The sequence below is a fragment of the Glandiceps talaboti genome, chromosome 3 (assembly GCF_964340395.1).
Source record: "Glandiceps talaboti chromosome 3, keGlaTala1.1, whole genome shotgun sequence".
NCBI lineage: Eukaryota > Metazoa > Hemichordata > Enteropneusta > Spengelidae > Glandiceps > Glandiceps talaboti.
The window spans coordinates 15,317,932-15,337,567 of record NC_135551.1 but is presented as its reverse complement, the minus strand read 5'-3'; the positions used below and the strand labels follow the sequence as shown (position 1 = coordinate 15,337,567).

Sequence of the window (19,636 nt, the reverse complement as noted above, 5' to 3'; positions counted from 1 at the left end):
TTACTGAGCGAAAACCTTAATACAATTATTTATCCAGTCAACAACTACAATCTTACCAAATGGTTCGTCATCAGTGACGTAGACACCGATAGGATAATTCAACCCATCTACATCACTATCTATACGGGTAATGAACTTTCCATGAGAATCAAACTTGTGTACCTTACCAGGATAAGTGTAATTACACACATACACATTGTCATCTTTGTCTGTGACTACACCTGATGGCTTAGATACCTTATTACCAGTGTCTCCAATGAAGAATAAGTGTTGACCGTCTTCATTGAAAACCTGCACTCGATTATTATCTTTATCAGAGACTAATACATTACCTAGGCTGTTAATATCCAGACCCCATGGGGACTTTAGCTGACCTTTCCCATTTCCCTTACTTCCAAATGAATTGAAGGAGTGACCGTCTTGAGAGTAAATTCGAACACAGTCTGAAGAGTAGTCAGCAACATAAACCCTCCCATTAGTTGGATTCAATGCAATACCCCTTCCTTGTAGTAACTCATTCTCTCCAAAACATCTCACAAATTTTCCATTCTCATCACATACAATCACTAGCTTGCTATCATTGGTAAAGAATATATTACCATCTACTGATTGTGTGACATGGTATGGCTGATAGGTATTACCAGAATTACTATCACTAACCTGTATCACTTGTTTGTGATTCCCATTTATCGTAAATGATTGAAATCTATTATTACCCTTATCACACACTAACAAATTACCTTTCGTTGTCATAATCGAACCCCATGGTTTTAACAATTGCCCATTTCCAGACCCGCTAATTCCAAATTTACAGACCAACCCACTCTTTGGAATAACTTTCATTCTAACTGGTGAACCCATAACTGTTTTCTTACGTACTGATACTAATAGTTCATGTTCACCTTCTGTCTTTGCTTGACTTGTAAGTGAGAACGTACCATCTTTATTTCCCGTCACTTTCACCCCTTGTTTCTCATTCTTATTAACCGTCAAAGTGGTCGTTATGCCGTCTTCTTTGACGCCATGTCTTCCAGTGTTGTCTTTATTGGTCATAGTGACACGTATCTCTTCACCGACTCGAGGGTACTTTGGGCTTTCAGTTATTTGAAAGTTATCAGACGATGTAAGAATTGTTCCGAGTGTCTTAGCCTTACAGAAGTCTTCAACACTTTGGAACTCCAGGTAATCATCTTCAGTTGGTTCACGCTGTGTTTGATTGGTCAGTAGTTCTTGTATCTGATACGTTATTCCTTTCTTGGCAGACATCAACTGAGGAGCATTCCCATAATGCATTAGTTTGTCTGCAAAGTCACGTGCATGGAGGAGATTGTCCTCCGTATTTTGGAGTTCTTTTAGCTGAGCGTTCAAGTTTTCTTTTCTCCCAGCATACACCTCTTTCATTTCTTTCACCAGCTGTTGTTCGTTGTCTCTTATTCTCTGGGTCACTTCTTTGACGATCTTATCAGCATGTTGTTTGACTTTCTTTTCTTCACTCTGGAAATTTCTATCCAGTGACTTTGAAACTTTCTGAACGGCTGACTTAGTGTCAGTTGTTACTCGACTCTTTTCATCAATCTTTGACACCATTACTGTCAACTCCTTTTTGTACTCTGAAGCTGCGTCATTCAGATATCTGTATTTATGTTCAGGACGTGGGTGTTCTAGAGCCGTACATTCTAGACAGATTGGTCCGTCACATGTATCACAGTAGAATGTGACTGGATGAATTGGATGTTTATGACAGTGGACTGGTGGTTGGACTGAAGCAGGATCTTTGGACTGTTTGCTACGATACTCGTCTAGTGGGATGACGTGGTGTGATCGAGTGGAGGGGAATTTCCCATGTACCATTGCACAATCTTCACATATATCAAACCCACATTCAATACAATGTTTGACAGACTTGTTCTTCTCACACCCACCACATAGGTTTGACTTGATAGATTTAGCATCTCGTTCCTTGACGTGTTCTACCATTTCGTTGACAAAGAAGTTATTAGAAAGACCGTCGACCCCGTCCTGAGGTATCGTGTGTGATCTTCTACAATTTGGACAGCATAACTTACCAGTTGTTTGAATAAGTGTATCCAGACAATCAGTACAAAAGTTGTGTAGACATGGTAGACATTTCGCTTTCTTGTATCGCTCAGAACAAATACTGCAAACGAGGAACCTTTCGTCAAATTCTTCCAAAAACTTGTACTCGTCACTGGCAGCCATCTTTATATGTTGTAGTGTAGTGTTATGTCTGTTGTCAACAACGTCATGTCAAGGGTTACTTTATAAATCACTGATATCAATGACACATTGTCCATTCTTTCAATTCTGGTTGGTGCCAGTATATGCTCACAATTTCCATTTCCCGGCATAGAGGGCGACATCAATTCCAGGAATTTCCCCCTTTTCTTCGAACTCACATTCCCAGTTTGCAAAACAAGAAGAGTGTTGACATATTTACCTTTATTCATCCTGGTTTGCCATTTAGCTTATTACATGTATAGATTGCTACATATATTATATCGTTTAGTCGCAATCATGCTGTGAATAACAGAACTAAGATTTTTCATAAAGTCATGTGATCAAAAATACGCTTCATACAAATCATAGCGAAATTTAAAAAAATTGTTGATTTAGCTGATTCACCCTAAGACTCTAATGACGTCATCGGTCCAGGCTTATCAGCCTGCCCTATTTGGAGAAAGGGTTATTAGACTCCGCCCACAACGGCTGATCTGTCAGTGTAATTCACACTCTGTTTTAAAGGTTGATGACCTATACGGCCGTAGTTTTCGTATCAGCTCAAGTTTTAGGTTTTGAATACATACCCCTTCCCAGGTAGGTTTTGAGGGCTGCAACCCCTCCACTCAGCTGTGATATCTGCTAGTGGTTTAGCTGATTATATATTTACAGATAATATAGATGCAACAATAAGTCAAAGAATACACCAATTAAGAATTATTTTGATATCTTGACATTGCGATATTGAAATGTTACCTTGTGACCTTTAACTCGGCAGATTTATTTGGTTTATATTTAAAACAAATTGTGTAATATCAAGTCACAGCTTTTAGTTTTTGATGTAAATCTAAATCGATCACTTCTAAATGTTCCACAGATCAACACAAAGCTAAGACCTATCTAAATAAACAAAATTGTGCGGTTCAGATAACGCTCAAATTTAGAATAGGTGCGGTGGGTAGATTTTTGTTTTATTTTTTTAAATTTCTAAAAAAAAAATTTGCTTTCATTTATGAGTGTCTAGTTCAGGTAGTTATGTTCTCCATTGTTTTCGGTATGGTCTCTATGTTATTGGTTTCTTCCCACCAGATGTACAGCCATTACAGATTGGAAGAACAATTTTTGAAGTTGATGTCACTTTCCGCATCATTTCAAGTGAGACTTCACAATTTTCGCGATTTTACTTTTTTTTTCTGGTATACGTAAAAAAAAGTTCAGGGTCGGCAGTGAAAGTGTAGGTGGTGTTTGTAACTCAGTAAGTTGCCAAAACATATCCGTAAAATCACAGACTTCGTTGTCTGTGGTAAAAAGGTCTGTATATTGTACATAAGGAAGTGATCGTCAATCTCATGTGCAGGTGCTAAACTGTGGAATAATCTTCCAATACAAATGAAAAATCTGATGTCACAATATGAATTTAGGAAAGCGCTTAAAGAATGTCATTTCTGATGTGTGAATTTTCCACTATGGTTCTTTATCTATAATTCGGGTTCTGTGTCTGTGTTATGTTTATAATCTAAACGTTCGTTTAATTAAGCCCGTAATGATAACTTATTATTGCCATTAGCGGTGGAGCCAAACTCGATTAGTGGAAAGCTAGTTTTGGGACTCCAAATTGCCATTTTGTTTCTCCTTTTTTGTCTTATGTGCATGGTCATTATAGACATGTACATATTTACTTTCAAATTGGCAATAAAATGAATGAATGAATGAATGAACGAACGAACGAACGAACGAACGAACGAACTAACAAACTAACGAATGAATGAATGAATGAATGAATGAATGATATGCAAACTAACTGCTGGGTACTCCGTCAACTTGAAGTAGTCATGCTGTTAGGTAAAGTCTGCATAATTATGTACATCTTTCAATTCAACATCGTATATCACATAATGCCTATACGAATTATGTGGTTCCAATTACGCTCAATTTTAGAATAAATGGGGTAGGTAGATTTTTTTAAAGAAATTGTTTTTTATAAATGTGAGTGTCAGGTAGTTATGTTTTTGTTTTTTTCCATCATGGTCTCTGAGTGTATTATTGGTTTCTTTATTGTACCGTTCTTTGTTGTATTCCTAAAAAAAAAACCGTTCAGCGTCGGCAGTGAAAACTAGGTGGGGGGTCGGGTAATCGGAACCGAAGAATTTTTTTTAGGCCTTACGTAAATAATTGGATTATTTGTATTCACTTGCATTTACCCATCTTTGTCTACAAATCACTTCACATGTGTGTACAGTAATAAACAATTTCTGTTAAGTTTTTATTTTTTTATTACAATTTACTGAGTTATACACCGGACTTTACCCATGTTGTTGTACATTGTTCGTTAAAGTTGAAAAACAATATGGTAAAGTTATTTTGTCGACCCAAGTCTGTAAGGTACGCCGTGAGGGGGCGGAACGATACGAAGAATGTCACAGTCTATGTTGTTGACCCACAATCCAGAATAAATGCGTGTTTCTCACCTACATGACAACTTTTAGGGCTGAGTCAGCTCATGATATGTTACCTTCACACAAGTCTCAAGTAACACATAATACAAGACACAGTAAGGTCAACGACATCTTGTCCATTATGTAAGCATTTTATGAGGGATATATAGAGAGAGACACTAATCAGTAACTAAGTACACACACCATGGACTTGCCAATTTAATGTCACAGTGATACCCCGTATTAGCCTTGATATGACTATCAGTTACAGGCCAGACAATTATTTGGTTGTGAAGTCCTGGCGAGAACTGACCTAATGCAGTCTTGATGGAAACAGTAAATCATTCCAATCCAATATGGTGAAACGTCTACTGTACATGCTACTGTCTGTGTTGTGGTTTGAAGGTAAGGTTGACATTTCACTCCCCAGGAAAATAGTTATTGATCACTTGGTTGAGAGCATTTGAGAATCACATCCAAATGATTTAAACTCAGTTCCACTTCGATATGTTTAATAGGGAAATCGTCATTCCATCACGTTGCAAAATTTGTTGTGTAAACATTATTGTTTGGATGAAAACACTGTCTGTTTTCATACGAATTTATACTAGATAGTATATTATATCGTTTAACCCCCCCCCCCCCATGCACATTGAACCACTGTAAAACGTGACCACCTGTGACGTACATTGACAATGATCATTAATTTGTTATTACTAAAAACACTACAAAATCTTTCTACGTCATTTCTTCATACGGATATTGTTTTATCTATTTGTCTGGCATGTCATCACGACATCGACATCATATCCTTTATACATGTACATACTGATTGTACACTGAGTTGTGTTCAAGTTGTAAGCTTTACATTGTTGTACACTCGCAATCACGTCGCTATGGAACTATCGAGGCTTTCCCAGGTACTCCATAGTTCAGTCATTCGTAGTGTGAAGTGTCCTAGTTTTGTCTTGCCTTGCCTTGTCTCGTCTTGTCTTGTCAACATCTGTACAAAACGTCAAATGCGGCTATAAACGTAGAGTCCATAATCATGCATCGCAGCTGAAAAGATTGCCTATTGAATTTCAAAAATTAGCAGTTCAGTACTAATGTTCGAGGTTACCGTGTCTCATTTCAATATACTCTGGCCATGACAACCACTGACTAGATAGTCCAAAGACTTGCCATGGTATTATATTTATATCGCAAGAAGCCCTAGCCCCGGACTGTCTTCAGTGGTGTTACGTGTTGCTATAGTAATAGTCTGGATGCTAACGTGGTCTCTAATAGGAACTAGACTATTACTATATTATTTCAAGCCTGGGATCTCAAGAAACTCTACACATAAAGACAGTTTCTTGCGATGGTATCGAGAGTTTTGATACAACCCATGAAACCATTTATCAACGCAATCTTGTATATTTTACCAGGAGACTATTTGTTATGTATATAGTGTGTCAAATATATGGCCCTGTGATAGCTTTATGGATTCAGTTGCAAATTGTGTATAACTAAGTTTGCGATGTACAATAATATGCTTGTTACTGGATTACTGTAAGAGAGTCTTCTGAAATTATAAGGGGGCGAGGGATGGGGTATGGGTCAACTTTTACAAATCTGTTTTCGTAGGAGGACCATATTTATTGCTCACTAAATGTCTAGCATTGTTACACCCTTGTTTTGTTTTTCTTTCGATTTGTTTAGTTAAATTTCAGTTTAATTTAGTTCAGTTATATTGATTTAATTTAGACTTTTTTGGTTTGATTTTGTTTCGTTTTTTTGCCCTGTATTCTTGTTTTTGTACTAAGTCTTATAATGGTTCTCATGTTATTATAGGAGTAGCCATTACGGGTGAAAAAGGAGGGTTTTTTATCACTCCAGATGACACGTTTGTTCTTCTCAATGGCACAACTCAGCTGAACTGCACATTTGCTGACCCTTTACCAGTAGTACCGATCTGGAATAAAGGAACTGTAGGGTTGGTGGCAAATGGTGTTGTGAATAGAGAATATGACGAACGATTTGATATAGTCGGTTTCCTGCCACAGTATGATCTAAGGATTACTAATGCAATAATGGACGATGGTACGGAGTATCTTTGTGGCGATTTTTTCGATAAATCGAATGGAGCCTTGGTGATTTTATACGTTATTGGTAGGTAATGCAACAGTTTATGTAAAACGACTTTATCTAGATATCCTTACGATACCGTTAACATATATTCATCGACAAAATAACTTATTTTTAGTTCCATTCCCAATAAATTCATGTTCGCGACGAAAGCTTTCAATTTTCAGGAGATGGCGTAGTGATTTGAAATGTATTCGGTGAAGGCGACAACGATAATATTAATAATGGACGGATATGGTCACATCATGCACATAAACCTACCAACTATTATTACGTAAGTTCTAAAACCTATGATGGAAAACATAGATAAAGAAGTATCGAAACTGATTATTCACAATGTTTAAATCAATATTTGATATGTAGCGACACCTATATTTTTTCTTTGTCCTAGAATCTGGGCCAAGTTGTAGTGCAAATTCATCAACAGTCATCGAAAATACCTATGTCAATCTTACCTGCTCCATGAATCTCAACGAAAGTGCACCTTGTGATCTCGTCTGGTTGAAAGATGGCAACGAGATCTCACGAGAAACTACAACGAGGAGCATTGTATCAATAGTGATAAGTAAACACGATTTAGGATCCGTGTATGATTGTAGATTTGAACATCACACGTTGTCTGAAGAAGAGTCGTCCTCGTTGACCTGTGACGAACAAGTGTCATTCAACGTCCAGTGTAAGTATGATGATGACGATGATGATGATGATGATTACGATGACGATGATGGTGATGAAGATGATGATGATGATGATGATGATGATGATGATGATGATCATGATCATGATCATGATGATGGTGATGATGAAGATGATGAGGATGATGATGATTCTACTAGTTATATTTGATCCATTCATATTTTACAGATGCACCGGTCGTAGCAGTCACCAATGGCACAAATGTTCATGTCACTGAGGATGACTCTCTGACAGCAGTTTGTGAGATCGTCGAGTATGGCAATCCCTTGGAGATATCAGCCATTTACTGGACTGATCCCACGGGAGATATTATTTATAATGGCAGTGTGTTATTTATCCATACTTTAAATAGAAGTATGGCAGGCTTCTACATGTGTGTGGTAGTAAATATATATTACGATGACACTTTAGGACAAGGAATTGCAACCACTTATGTGGATGTTCAGTGTGAGTATAATTTTTAATCGATCTATATATCGATCGATCGATCGATCGATCGACCAATCGATCGATCGATCGATCAATCAATCAATCAATCAATCAATCAATCAATCAATCAATCAATCAATCAATCAATCAATCAATCAATCAATCAATCAATCAATCAATCAATCAATCAATCAATCGAAGCTCTTATATATTGTGAAACGATTGATATTTTTAATGATTGATTGATTGATTGATTGATTGATTGACGAACTAGCTAACCGACTGACTGACTGACTGACTGACTGATTGAATCATCAATCGAGTGGTTTGAAATTATGTTGATTGCACGAGTTTTGTTTGGAATTATTTTGTAATGCATCCTAACTTGGTGTCGTCTTTCCATTCAAACTGAGATACTACAACAAAACACGTAACTAATTCCCTTGATCTTTCCTCTTAAGACCCACCAGAGGTCCAAATTACTGACAAAGGGAACAACGTCACAGTAGAAGGCAGAACGTACACACAATATTGTGACGTAATAGCCAATCCTATCGCTAGCATTTACTGGGAGAATCCAAATGGACAGGTAACGATGGGAGATTATCTTGAAGTGAGGAATATAACTCGGTACCAAGCAGGACAGTATCAATGCTTTGCTAACAATATTTTATGGGATGAGACAGCAATGAGTGGTTCTGACTCATTCATCTTAGATGTTCAATGTAAGCAAAAACAGTTATTTTGTGTTTTTAATGACGTTTTTATTTGAATTTACCTGTTTGTTAAAGTATACAATAGACACCGGTGGAAAGATAAACAACAAGGCGGAGCCGCGTTGTTTATCTTTCCACCGGTGTCTATTGTACTTATGCCCGACAAGTTCACAGGATGGCAGGATTAGTCCATCTCACCCTTGCTAGACTAGATTAAGATAAGGTACACACTGTCTTACCCCTTGCCACGCTAGGTGATGATAATAACTGAGATAAAAGTGTACACATTCGGGTGAGGACACACACAGCATGCAGTGTTCACGGCGAAGAAATGAGCCATACAACATTCACAAGCCCTGATATGACTGAACAACGAGACGTGTCTAATATTATAGTGTAGCTCATCTGAAGATCTGTGTAAAATTCGTTTTTTAAATGTTTACCGTTTCTTTTGAATGGTAACAGTTGTGCCCTTCATCCTTAAACCCTTACTGTGCAGTCACTACTCCATTCATGGTACAGTAGTATGACTTATTTTTTAAAACTACTCGCCACAACTATTTTTCTCCGTAATTAAGTTCTCCTCGTAATTTTGGCAAATTATTTTGGTCCGGGTCGTACTCTTGCATTTCATTCTTGAGACCATGGAGGCTCCCCTTCTATACTTCCATGTGCAGGCATATGGTTTCTGACTTTGCCGGGCTGGTTTTACTTGAACTACAAAGGTCAACCCAATTCACACCTTCTAAGTCCCCCTTTGTCTTACACTATCCAATACTGATAAGACTTCAGCGGCAACTCAGACAAGGAGGTGGTTATAACCCGCTACACAAACTTTAATATTAGCTCCGGTAGAGGACTGCTAATCCCGTACATGTCAAACAATGTGTCAACATTATGACAGATAAAGGGCATAAGTGGCAGTATTTATTATACGAAATTTATGTGTACGGTCTCAGATTTCCAGTATAAAGACCACGCATAAGCATTAGCACATTAAAGTGGCCATATGGATGAGGGTTGGGTATTTATTTTGGATTTTGGATTCATGAAATTTTTTTATCATCGTTTCCTACTTGAAAAATTAACGTGAAACAAATTTGTAACTCAATAAATTGCAATAGATTAATAATGTGTAAAATGTTTGTTATTGTATGTAAATAAACTTTTTACACATTCTTTAGATCTTTGCAATGTATTGAGTTACAAACACAGATTAATAGTCAATGTTGTTTCACACTGATTTTTCAAGAAGGAAGCCATGATAAAATTGTTGCGTATTAAATTAAAAATCCAAAATAAATACCCAATTCTCATTATTCCGCCTTTTTTGGCCATTTTACTAGATGAGCCTGCTGTTGTCATTACGTTGCCTAGCGACACTGTAGACGAAGACAGCTATGTGACGATACAATGCTTGGTGACAGGGGGTGTACCAAACCCATATAGATTACTACTAATTCATGTCAATACCACGGGAGAATATACGATTGCAAACGTCGAGGATGACAGTAATGGAGTCACACACCTCGTTCACGATATCATCGGCATTGATCGCTCAAGAAGGGGTAGCTACTTCTGTGAAGCAACATCACGTTTCTTTGACGATACTGAAGCAGTGGTACAGACAGTAAAACAACAACTGACTGTATCATGTAAGTACTTATCGATTTATTGGAGGATGAGAAATAATGTTTGATCATGCTATTGAAATATTGGTTATTATACATGTCCGTCCATCCGTCTGTCTGTCTGTCTGTCTGTCTGTCTGTCTGTCTGTCTGTCTGTCATACCCCCTGTCTCTCTGTCCTACAATACACATATTGCATACATGAATGGGCGCAATGTATTTTTACACGAATATTTAGACATACCTACCTACCTACCTACCTACCTACCTACCTACCTACATACATACATACATACATACATACATGCGTATATATATATATATATATATATATATATATAATATATATATATATATATATATATATATATATATATATATATATATATATATATATATATATATATATATATATATATATATATATATATATATATATATATATATATATTATATATATATATTGGTGGTACTGGAACTCTTTCTTTCTTGGTTGTAACTCGGAGTTTCACGCATTGTGCGATCATCATCAACAATATAAATATATATATATATATATATATATATATATATATATAGCTAGGTAGATATATAGATAGATAGATAGATAGGTAGGTAGGTAGGTAGGTAGGTAGGTAGATATATATATATATATATATATATATATATATAGATAGATAGATAGATAGATAGATAGATGCATGCACAGACAGACAGACAGACAGACAGACAGACAAAGACATTGATTGATTTCCTAGTAGTAGATAGCATAATTATAGAATCGTGATTCAAATAGTGTCTTCTGTATTTTTTCCTGTTTATAGCTTCAGCTAGTGGTCTAAGTGATGGCGCTATTGCTGGTATCGTTATTGGAGTAGTTGTTTCTATTACGTTGTTAATGGTATTGGCCTTGAGATGGAGTAAACCATGTAATGTTAAAGTTGGAGTTCATGGTATGTAATACATTAGAGATGTACATGCAACCAGATCGATATTTGGTGATTTGATCCGGGATCGATTAGTAACCATTCTACCTACCTAGTATCTGTCTGTTATTATTATGTGAAAGGGTCACATAACCGGCACTGATTGATTTTGATGATTAATTTGGATTCATATTTCGGATTTATGATAAATATTGACTTATGTATAGAAACTGGTCATACTCTGACCAAGTATTCATATATGATATAAAAAAAATGATATTTATCATATTTTGGGGGTTCAATGTAAGTAGATTGAAAAACGCTCCAGTCTTGTTTACCAGGCTGTTGCGCACATCCACTCAAACAACCGTATTGTGGTTTGTCAACACTGACATTTTCAAAATAAACTTTTACTGTGTGTAATTATAATTTAGTGCATTTGTGCTCCGACTTTAGCTAATATGGGCGCCTCATTTTAAAAACAGACCGTGCCACACAGTTGTTGAAACAAATTAACCTCATTAATCACGAATTCTAAACTTTTTATAGTACATTTTTCTTCATCGTTTGGTCCTCGTCCATGTATTCTTTTAGACAGTATTTCCAAATATTTGTTTTCGTTCAGCCAAGGAAAATACGAATGGCATAAGCAAGGGGCCTTGTCAATTTTAGTCAAAGATATGAGTAGTGACAAATGCTTAGGTCACCAATATTTCCGCCTGGATGTTAAAAAAAATGGAGAAAACTAATATGACTATTCCTGTGCAGGCATCGTTATGAAATATTGCAGAGGATTTTGAACTGACACTTCCATCACAGCAGTACTAACGACGTACATGCTCGTTGTTGTAATATATTTAATGTAAAACCGGTATTTTTTTATCGAACACGTTGATCTCAGCTTGTGTGGGGGTATAATGCCTGACTTGGATATTCCGTATCACATGTTTGAGTGTTTAATATCGTCTTGTATTTTTATTACATGTACAGGTGATGGAGAACAAGGAACGAAGGAGTAAGTAGTTGAAACTAAAATTAAAATGTATTGTTGTCATACTAGTCTGGATGCCAACGTGGTTTTAATGACAACGACAACGTAGTTTATTACTACATCACGTACGTCTGGTCAAAGTCCCTCAATCAGCATAAAAAAGTTGTTCATCCAATCAGAGAACCCCAACTGTTTTAGTGACCTAAACAGTGTATAAGTAGCATCTTGAGCTGACAAATACACCATATTTGGACATTACACAACTGTCTCAATAAACACTAACTATTAGGGACTGTGTTATTGGTTAGAATTTTGAAATTGATTAACAAAGACATGATGTTAATGACTGCGTGGGTGGCTTTGGATAAATTGCATCTCATGCATCTCAGGACTTCTAGCGTAACGACTTTGACTATACTGTGAGTGGAGGTGTAAAATGTAACGACACCGTATAGGAACTAGATTATTTGTTTATATACTGAAGTTTTGTTGTGTCCTGTTAAAAGTTACGTAAACATAAATATTTTGTACAATATCATGTAATGTTCCTTGACAATGATTTATGTTTTGGTTGAATTTTAAAGTTTTGTTGTTTTCTTTGATAAGCTATGTTTGTTGTTTTATATTGACAGCCTTGTTGGAGGGGGAAGTCTATGGTTGTCACTGCGATTAAAAAAAGCAGAAAATTCCCGTTGCCAAAATTTTGTGGCAGTTGACAAACAGTAATTATCATTATCAGAATGTTAAATTATGGCAACTCAGTGTTGCGACTAGCATCCACCAACTACAGAGGGCGCCCTACATAAATGCGATTGTACAGAAATATATCATAGTTGTCTACAGCTATTCAATGTCTGTATTTTATTCCAAGGATCCCTGATACAGAATATGCCTATGTCGATGGAATGGAGAGTGACGGCCCTTCATCTGAAGGAACTTACAATGACTTGAATGAAAATTTGAAAGGTAACTTGAATATACAACTATCTTCTGTAAAATGAAAAGTGTGGTATATTATTACTAAGTATATGTTTGCACCAACAATTTCAACCAATTTGTGAAAACCCGTTTACTAAACTGTTAAAACAAAACAGACAACATGAAGTGTTTAATTTATTTTCATCTATATTGTAAAAGTGATCTTTGATTGGCCGGCCAATTAGCCAAATTCCTGGATATTTATTTCAGAGAGCAAAGGGAAAGCGGATGCCAATGACATTAATCTGATTAATTTGACTGCAGAGACGAAAGAAAGAAAACCACAAGAAGAGGTAAATTGGTTTTATCAAATACATCAAATATGCAAACTAAGATATATTATAAGAAAAACACAATCTTTGAAGCCAATCATGTTATTTACTAATTTCGAAATCAACTGACTCAATAATAACAATACCGGAATATATGTAACGTACGAAATCATAATAATCATAATATTTAAATCTTATAAAGCGCATTACATTAATAATAATCACTATACACTGTACAACTGATTGAAAAAAACCAACACCCCCCCCCCACACACACAAATGGAAAAAAACCCACAAAAAACCACAAAAAACAAAAACAAAAATAACCCCTAAAATATTCGACATTATTATCCTTTAGGCTGCACAGGCTGCAATTGAGAATGTTTTTCACAAAATAACCAAAGATATTTTCACTAAAAATGGGTACGTTATTTAAAAACGACATTGTATCTGCTAAATAGTGGTCAATATTATCTTTAGGTGGTGTAGTGATAAGTTTAAATCTTGAGCGAATGCTTGGTTATTAATCTGTCACCATGTTTAAACTGTACTGGTAGAACTGGAGTATAATTTTCCGAACAAACAACGGCAATGTATTCACTGAAAATAGTTAAAAATATCAATAATTCAACATTGTACATGTTAAGTTCAGTGGTCGATATTATCCGTCAGTTGATATAGTACAGAGACACGTTAAGTTGAAATCGTGATAGCCCGGCGTTGAGGGCGCTGATTATTGGGTGCGAACTCAAAACTATCTGATTTTTATCGTATCTACAGTTACAGGTGATGTAATACAGTTGACAATATACGATATTACGAGTAAGTTATTGTACTTTAAAACATTACAAAAACCGTTCCAGTTGCAGCTTTAACTTGTTTCAAATTTTATAAATGATATATACGTAACCATTCCAAATATCACATGTCTTTGATTCTCATGAACACCGAGCAGAATTAATGATCGGTGAAGTTCATTGATTGTGACAATTTTTGTTTGGAAGTTTTTCTAAACTAATTCACATGTCAAATTTCTCCTAAGGTCGACAAGGACAAGTAACCATGCAATTGGCGTCTGAAGGACCTCTCAAAACGAAACGATATGGAGGCTGAACTGTGATGCGTTCTCGCCTCGTCTGCCAACAATCATCCTGTACTGGAATAATTCTGATATCAGAGCGTACAAGAAATATCACATCTACCATTGCTTTTAGATTTCTACACTGGTTTTACACCGACAATGGTGGCTAGTGTGAAATAATAAGGCAGTGGGAGATATCCCCTGTAACTAATATTATAAATAGTTTATCCGTGTATAAAGCGTGTACAGTATTCAGAGTATATAGGCCAATGTCATTTATGATAGCAGAAAGCTAGCTTTCAGCTGTAAGATATCTACCGTACTTAACCGCGATAGCGCCCTCACTCAAGTCGTGGCCCAGTATTTTCGGTAGCAAGTTTGTTTTTGGTAAATATTAAACTTCTAAACTTACAAACTATTGCTACGACATGTAGATGTGGTATCGATAGATATGTTGTTTTAATCGTCCTAAGAGTAGGGGGCATTTCTGATGACGTTCATGAACTTTCATTGTATATTTCTGAGGATTTCCAGGATTTACACTATCTTGATTGACATGGGAATTGTATCCACACAACAAAGCTTGTATTGTGTAATCGCATCACAAAATAATAGTTTTTAGATTTGTTTGTGTCATCTGTCTTTGTAACCTGGAAGCTCGGTTGCTGCAGTAATACAAACCAATCACAGCACGCCCAGCACATTGTACATATTATCTAGGCCTCTAACATTACAGCAGACGAGAATTTCAAATAGATATGTAATTTAAAATTTGACTAAACTATAAATAAAAGATAAATATACAGCATACATGTTTTTACCTTGCGTTTCTTTAGGTGTAAATGATTTGAGTGTACATATTTTCAAAAATTATGTGGACGTAGAAAACCCCATTGAGATGATCAATATCATATTATAAATCATTGAAGTTCTTGCCAGTTTCTGAGAAAAATAACCTTATGCCATAGCAATACATATTCAAACTGTCAAACAAGAATATAGTGATAAACATATATAGCAAAAGTTACTGTGTAGATATCACTAAACAATGAACACATTGGAATATACTCCATTCTGCTATTAGATAAGATAAGATAAGATAAGAAAAGATAAGATAAGAAAAAGGAAAGAAAAGAAAAGCAAAGAAAAAGAATCATAAAAGAAAAGAAGGAAAGAGAAGAGAAGAGAAGAGAAGAGAAGAGAAGAGAAGAGAAGAGAAGAGAAGAGAAGAGAAGAGAAACGAAGAAAATAAAATATATGTTTATTGTATATAAAAAAGACGACATATATACAAACACGACATTATTTAAAGTTGTTAGTCTGCAATCATTAAAATGCATGACTTGTGCTACATGAAAAAGACTTTAAAAAAATCAAATAACATTGAAAATAACAGCTATTTGTCATATCATGATATAAATCAAAGATATTACTAGGTGATTGCATACTTGCCTAGCAATGCACTTTTCAAGAATAAGTAAGTGCAACAGATCTAAAATCATTCAACTGTTTAGTATTATTGTTTTGATTCCGAATTAGATCACAGTAGATAGCTTCCTTCTAGGGTAAGGTACAAACTGAGTATAAGTGAATAACAGAACAAGTCGGGTGTCGGAATACGTTTACTTTCTATCAACCGATTCCTCATAACATTGGATAAATGAGCGTGTCTGGGAGTTCTACTTTGGCAATGCAGTTACCAAAAAAACACACACACAAGTCACAAGTCCGCAATTTCAAAACAATCTTGAGGTTTTTTATGTGCTTTCTGGCGTCCACATCTTTTATAAAACAACATACCACAGTCGACGTATGACTATGGAAATCAAGGTATAGGCAAATTTAGATTAACACACACTAATATTACATATGGAAGACAACACAAGTGGATGAAAACGATGCCTTGGTCATAAAATAACAAATTTGCAATGCTTTGTGGCAACAATGTACACTTCATTTAATTATGAGGCAGGTGACAGCCATAATCGAAGCAAGAAGGTATGTGATAATGTGTCTGCCTTGATATCGTGTGTGTGTGTGTGTGTGTGTGTGTGTGTGTGTGTGTGTGTGTATGTATGTATGTATGTATGTATGTATGTATGTATGTATGTATGTATGTATGTATGTGTGTGTGTCTGTGTGTGTGTGTTTGTGCGCATTCGTGCGAGCATGCATGCATGCATGCATGCATGCATGTGTGTCACTCACAATTTGTGTGTAACCTCAAACCACTTGTTTTGAGGTCTGAGGTGTAAGAAAAATTTTAAATGGGCGGTTTTTTTTTTAAATTTCTAAAGCAAGGCAGGTACGGTTACTAATTTGTTTTGGTTTTCACGGCAATTCCTCTGCGTGCCCCCCCCCCCCCGCCCCCACCGACCTTAAATAACGACGACTTGGTTTCAGTTTGTAATCTATCATAGTTTGCCGATAGCTTGGTTTCCGTCGTGGTACTTTAATTTGGCAGGTTCAAAGGTTTAAAGGCACTCTTGCACAATGCGTCATATGATCACCTTTGTATAGAGTACGTTATCAAAGGATGGCACTGGTACTTTTCAAAACGTCGAATAAACTGGACCATGTACATGTATAACTTGCAATGATACCATAACCTAATTTACCATCAATACAATATATAACATATATGCCACATCCTTGACCCCAGGCCTATTAAAGCGAATTAACCATTTATATTTTACAGAGCGTCAACCCAGATTTACGCTTTTGTGGTAAACAGGAAACAAAAGATGAAGTACGCCTGTCAAAGAAGTTCATCAAGCGGTCAGGGAAAAAGCATATGATAACGATACATAGGATCGAGTGGATGTTGCCAGGGTTTTTTGGAACTCTTCCAGACAGACATTATAAATTTACTGTTCAACCTTGTTCTGCTTATATAAGTTAAGAGCTAAAGGTTCCCCTAATCACTGACAGTGTAGTCATTTTTATAATAATATGTATATCTATATCCTAGTCATTGTGAAATACACACTCCATTTTGTTCTTCACACATTCTTTCTTAACTCGTTCTTTTCTTCAAATGAAGCAATGAGAACAGTGGACCAGTGTTTTTAATGACAATGAGCCCACACCTCGATAAATAGAATATTTTTGGTATTTGTAGTACATCAAACATTTTGCAAGTACTTTACAGCAATTACATTTTACTAACATTTCTACTACAATTCATGACTTTCCCAAGGCAAACAGTCTGATATTATTCAATCATAAACATTGCCTCATCATACAATTGGGTTGTAGGATGCTTTTCAAGTAACCCGCATTCTTAAAACATTTATAACTTTGGTGGTTATTCCTTCCATAATTCCTTATAATGTTATGAAATTTAAATCAACTTTGCACTGATTTGGCGAGGCACTTCAATCAAATTGTAAACATATAGAGCCAATGTCATTGTAGTACATATATTTAAAGCTCATGTATTTAAAAAACAAACAACGTTGACACGCTGTTGTTGCATCACCATTTCACCGTTGCTATAGATGGTATCTTAGTTGATTGGTGAGTATTTATCAATTCAAAAGTGTTGAATGATTTTCCACTTGTCTAACCCCTAATATTTTTTATCTTTGCAATATGCCTCCTTATTTCACTGTTGCTATTGGCGTGGTCTTGTTACTAGGAATCTATGTGTCCGTCATTAACAAGTTTATCCCAGAACTTATTCGTCTCTATTGTTAGCTTTGCCTTGAACGCCATCATTTGGTTGTTGCTATGGGCGTGGTCTTGTTATTAGGTATATGTGTGTTTTCTTTTCAGAAGTTTATCCACTTGCCTAATCATCCCAGTTTTCATCTTTGTAATATGTATCCTCATTTGGTTGCTAAAGATGTGGTCTTGTTGCTAGGGGTATGCATAAATTATATTATTTATTAGTGGTTAATCGTTAGTATCCTTGCCGAGTATACCAAGCATTTGGCGGTTGCAAAAGGGTGTGGTCATGGTTGCTAGGACCAGTGTCTTGAACAACATCTGCAGAATAACGCCTATAGAAAACAGCACCACCAAATCTTATCCCCACCCCACTGAAAACGTTTTCGAGATATAACTTTGTGGCCAAAATTCACATTTATATTACATCAATGATGGTAATCATAATGTCCATCCTTAGAAATAACTCCAATAAACTTCAACCTAGTCTGCCAAGTAGTTCTGAAATTGAAGGTTTTTTGACCAAAAAGGCATATTTTAGATCTACTTTGCATATCAATGATGAAATCATCATGTAATGAACAATTCTTCCCTTACAAATAACAAAATTTAATAAATGATAACACAAAAGAACATCTATAGGGCACCTGTAATCTTTGCAAGGACAACTCGAGGCTCAGAATAAGTAAATGACAAACATTACTGTATGGTAGGGGATGCAAAGACACTGGATACTAGGCAATTGGAGAAGGCTGAGACTAATTTTTAAAGAGATAAGTCTTGAGAGAATGGCGGAAGAATGTTTGAGACTGGGAATGGCGGAGATTGAGAGGAAGGCTTTTCCATGATGAACATGGATAATGTGAGAGAAAGATCTCAAAAGTACTGTTTATTTCTTATCCTCCAGTCTACTGCAGTATCTTTTAAATATTTAAATGCAAATTAACAAACACAGCAATAATTTCAACAACGCACCAACAAATGTTTGGTGGATCACTTCATGACCTAACCGGAAATAATGGCAAAAATCTCCCGATTAAGTAATTCCCGTGTGAAAGTCCCTGACTCATTACATAGTCATAAATAAAGGTGGTTTAGAACAAGAAACACAACTCCCCTGAAATTACTGCAATTTGTTGTTTCGGTAGGTCGTTCGCTTCAGTTTTGTAGAAAATGCATAGTAATCTTTGACCTTATCGTGTTACACACTAAAAAAGTCCCCGAAGTATCATTTTGAGCAGTATTCGACAGTCTTCGGAAAAAAGGGTGCCACACCAAAAAAATACGTTATCATATAATGAGGACGACTCCACATATACTTTGGCATTTCAATACACTGCAAATAGTGTGGACGCGCTACAAGTGCCTGTGGTGGCGATGTACGTGCAATATTTGCATATTAGGTATGTATTAGTCACGTGACCATAGTGTCATTTACGATCTCGCAG

General features: G+C 36.0%; 1 protein-coding gene across 1 annotated transcript; it reads right to left on the bottom strand.

Moving 5' to 3' along the window:
* LOC144433110 (tripartite motif-containing protein 2-like) lies at positions 1 to 2,220 on the bottom strand. Its single transcript, XM_078121420.1, has one exon. The coding sequence runs from the start codon at positions 2,218 to 2,220 to the stop codon at positions 1 to 3; it is 2,220 nt and encodes a 739-aa protein (XP_077977546.1).
* Between the last annotated feature and the right edge of the window lie 17,416 nt (positions 2,221 to 19,636).

Coding starts and splice junctions, on each gene's coding strand:
- LOC144433110 (XM_078121420.1), bottom strand. CDS start 2,220: ATGGCTGCCAGTGACGAGTACAAGTTTTTGGAAGAATTTGACGAAAGG.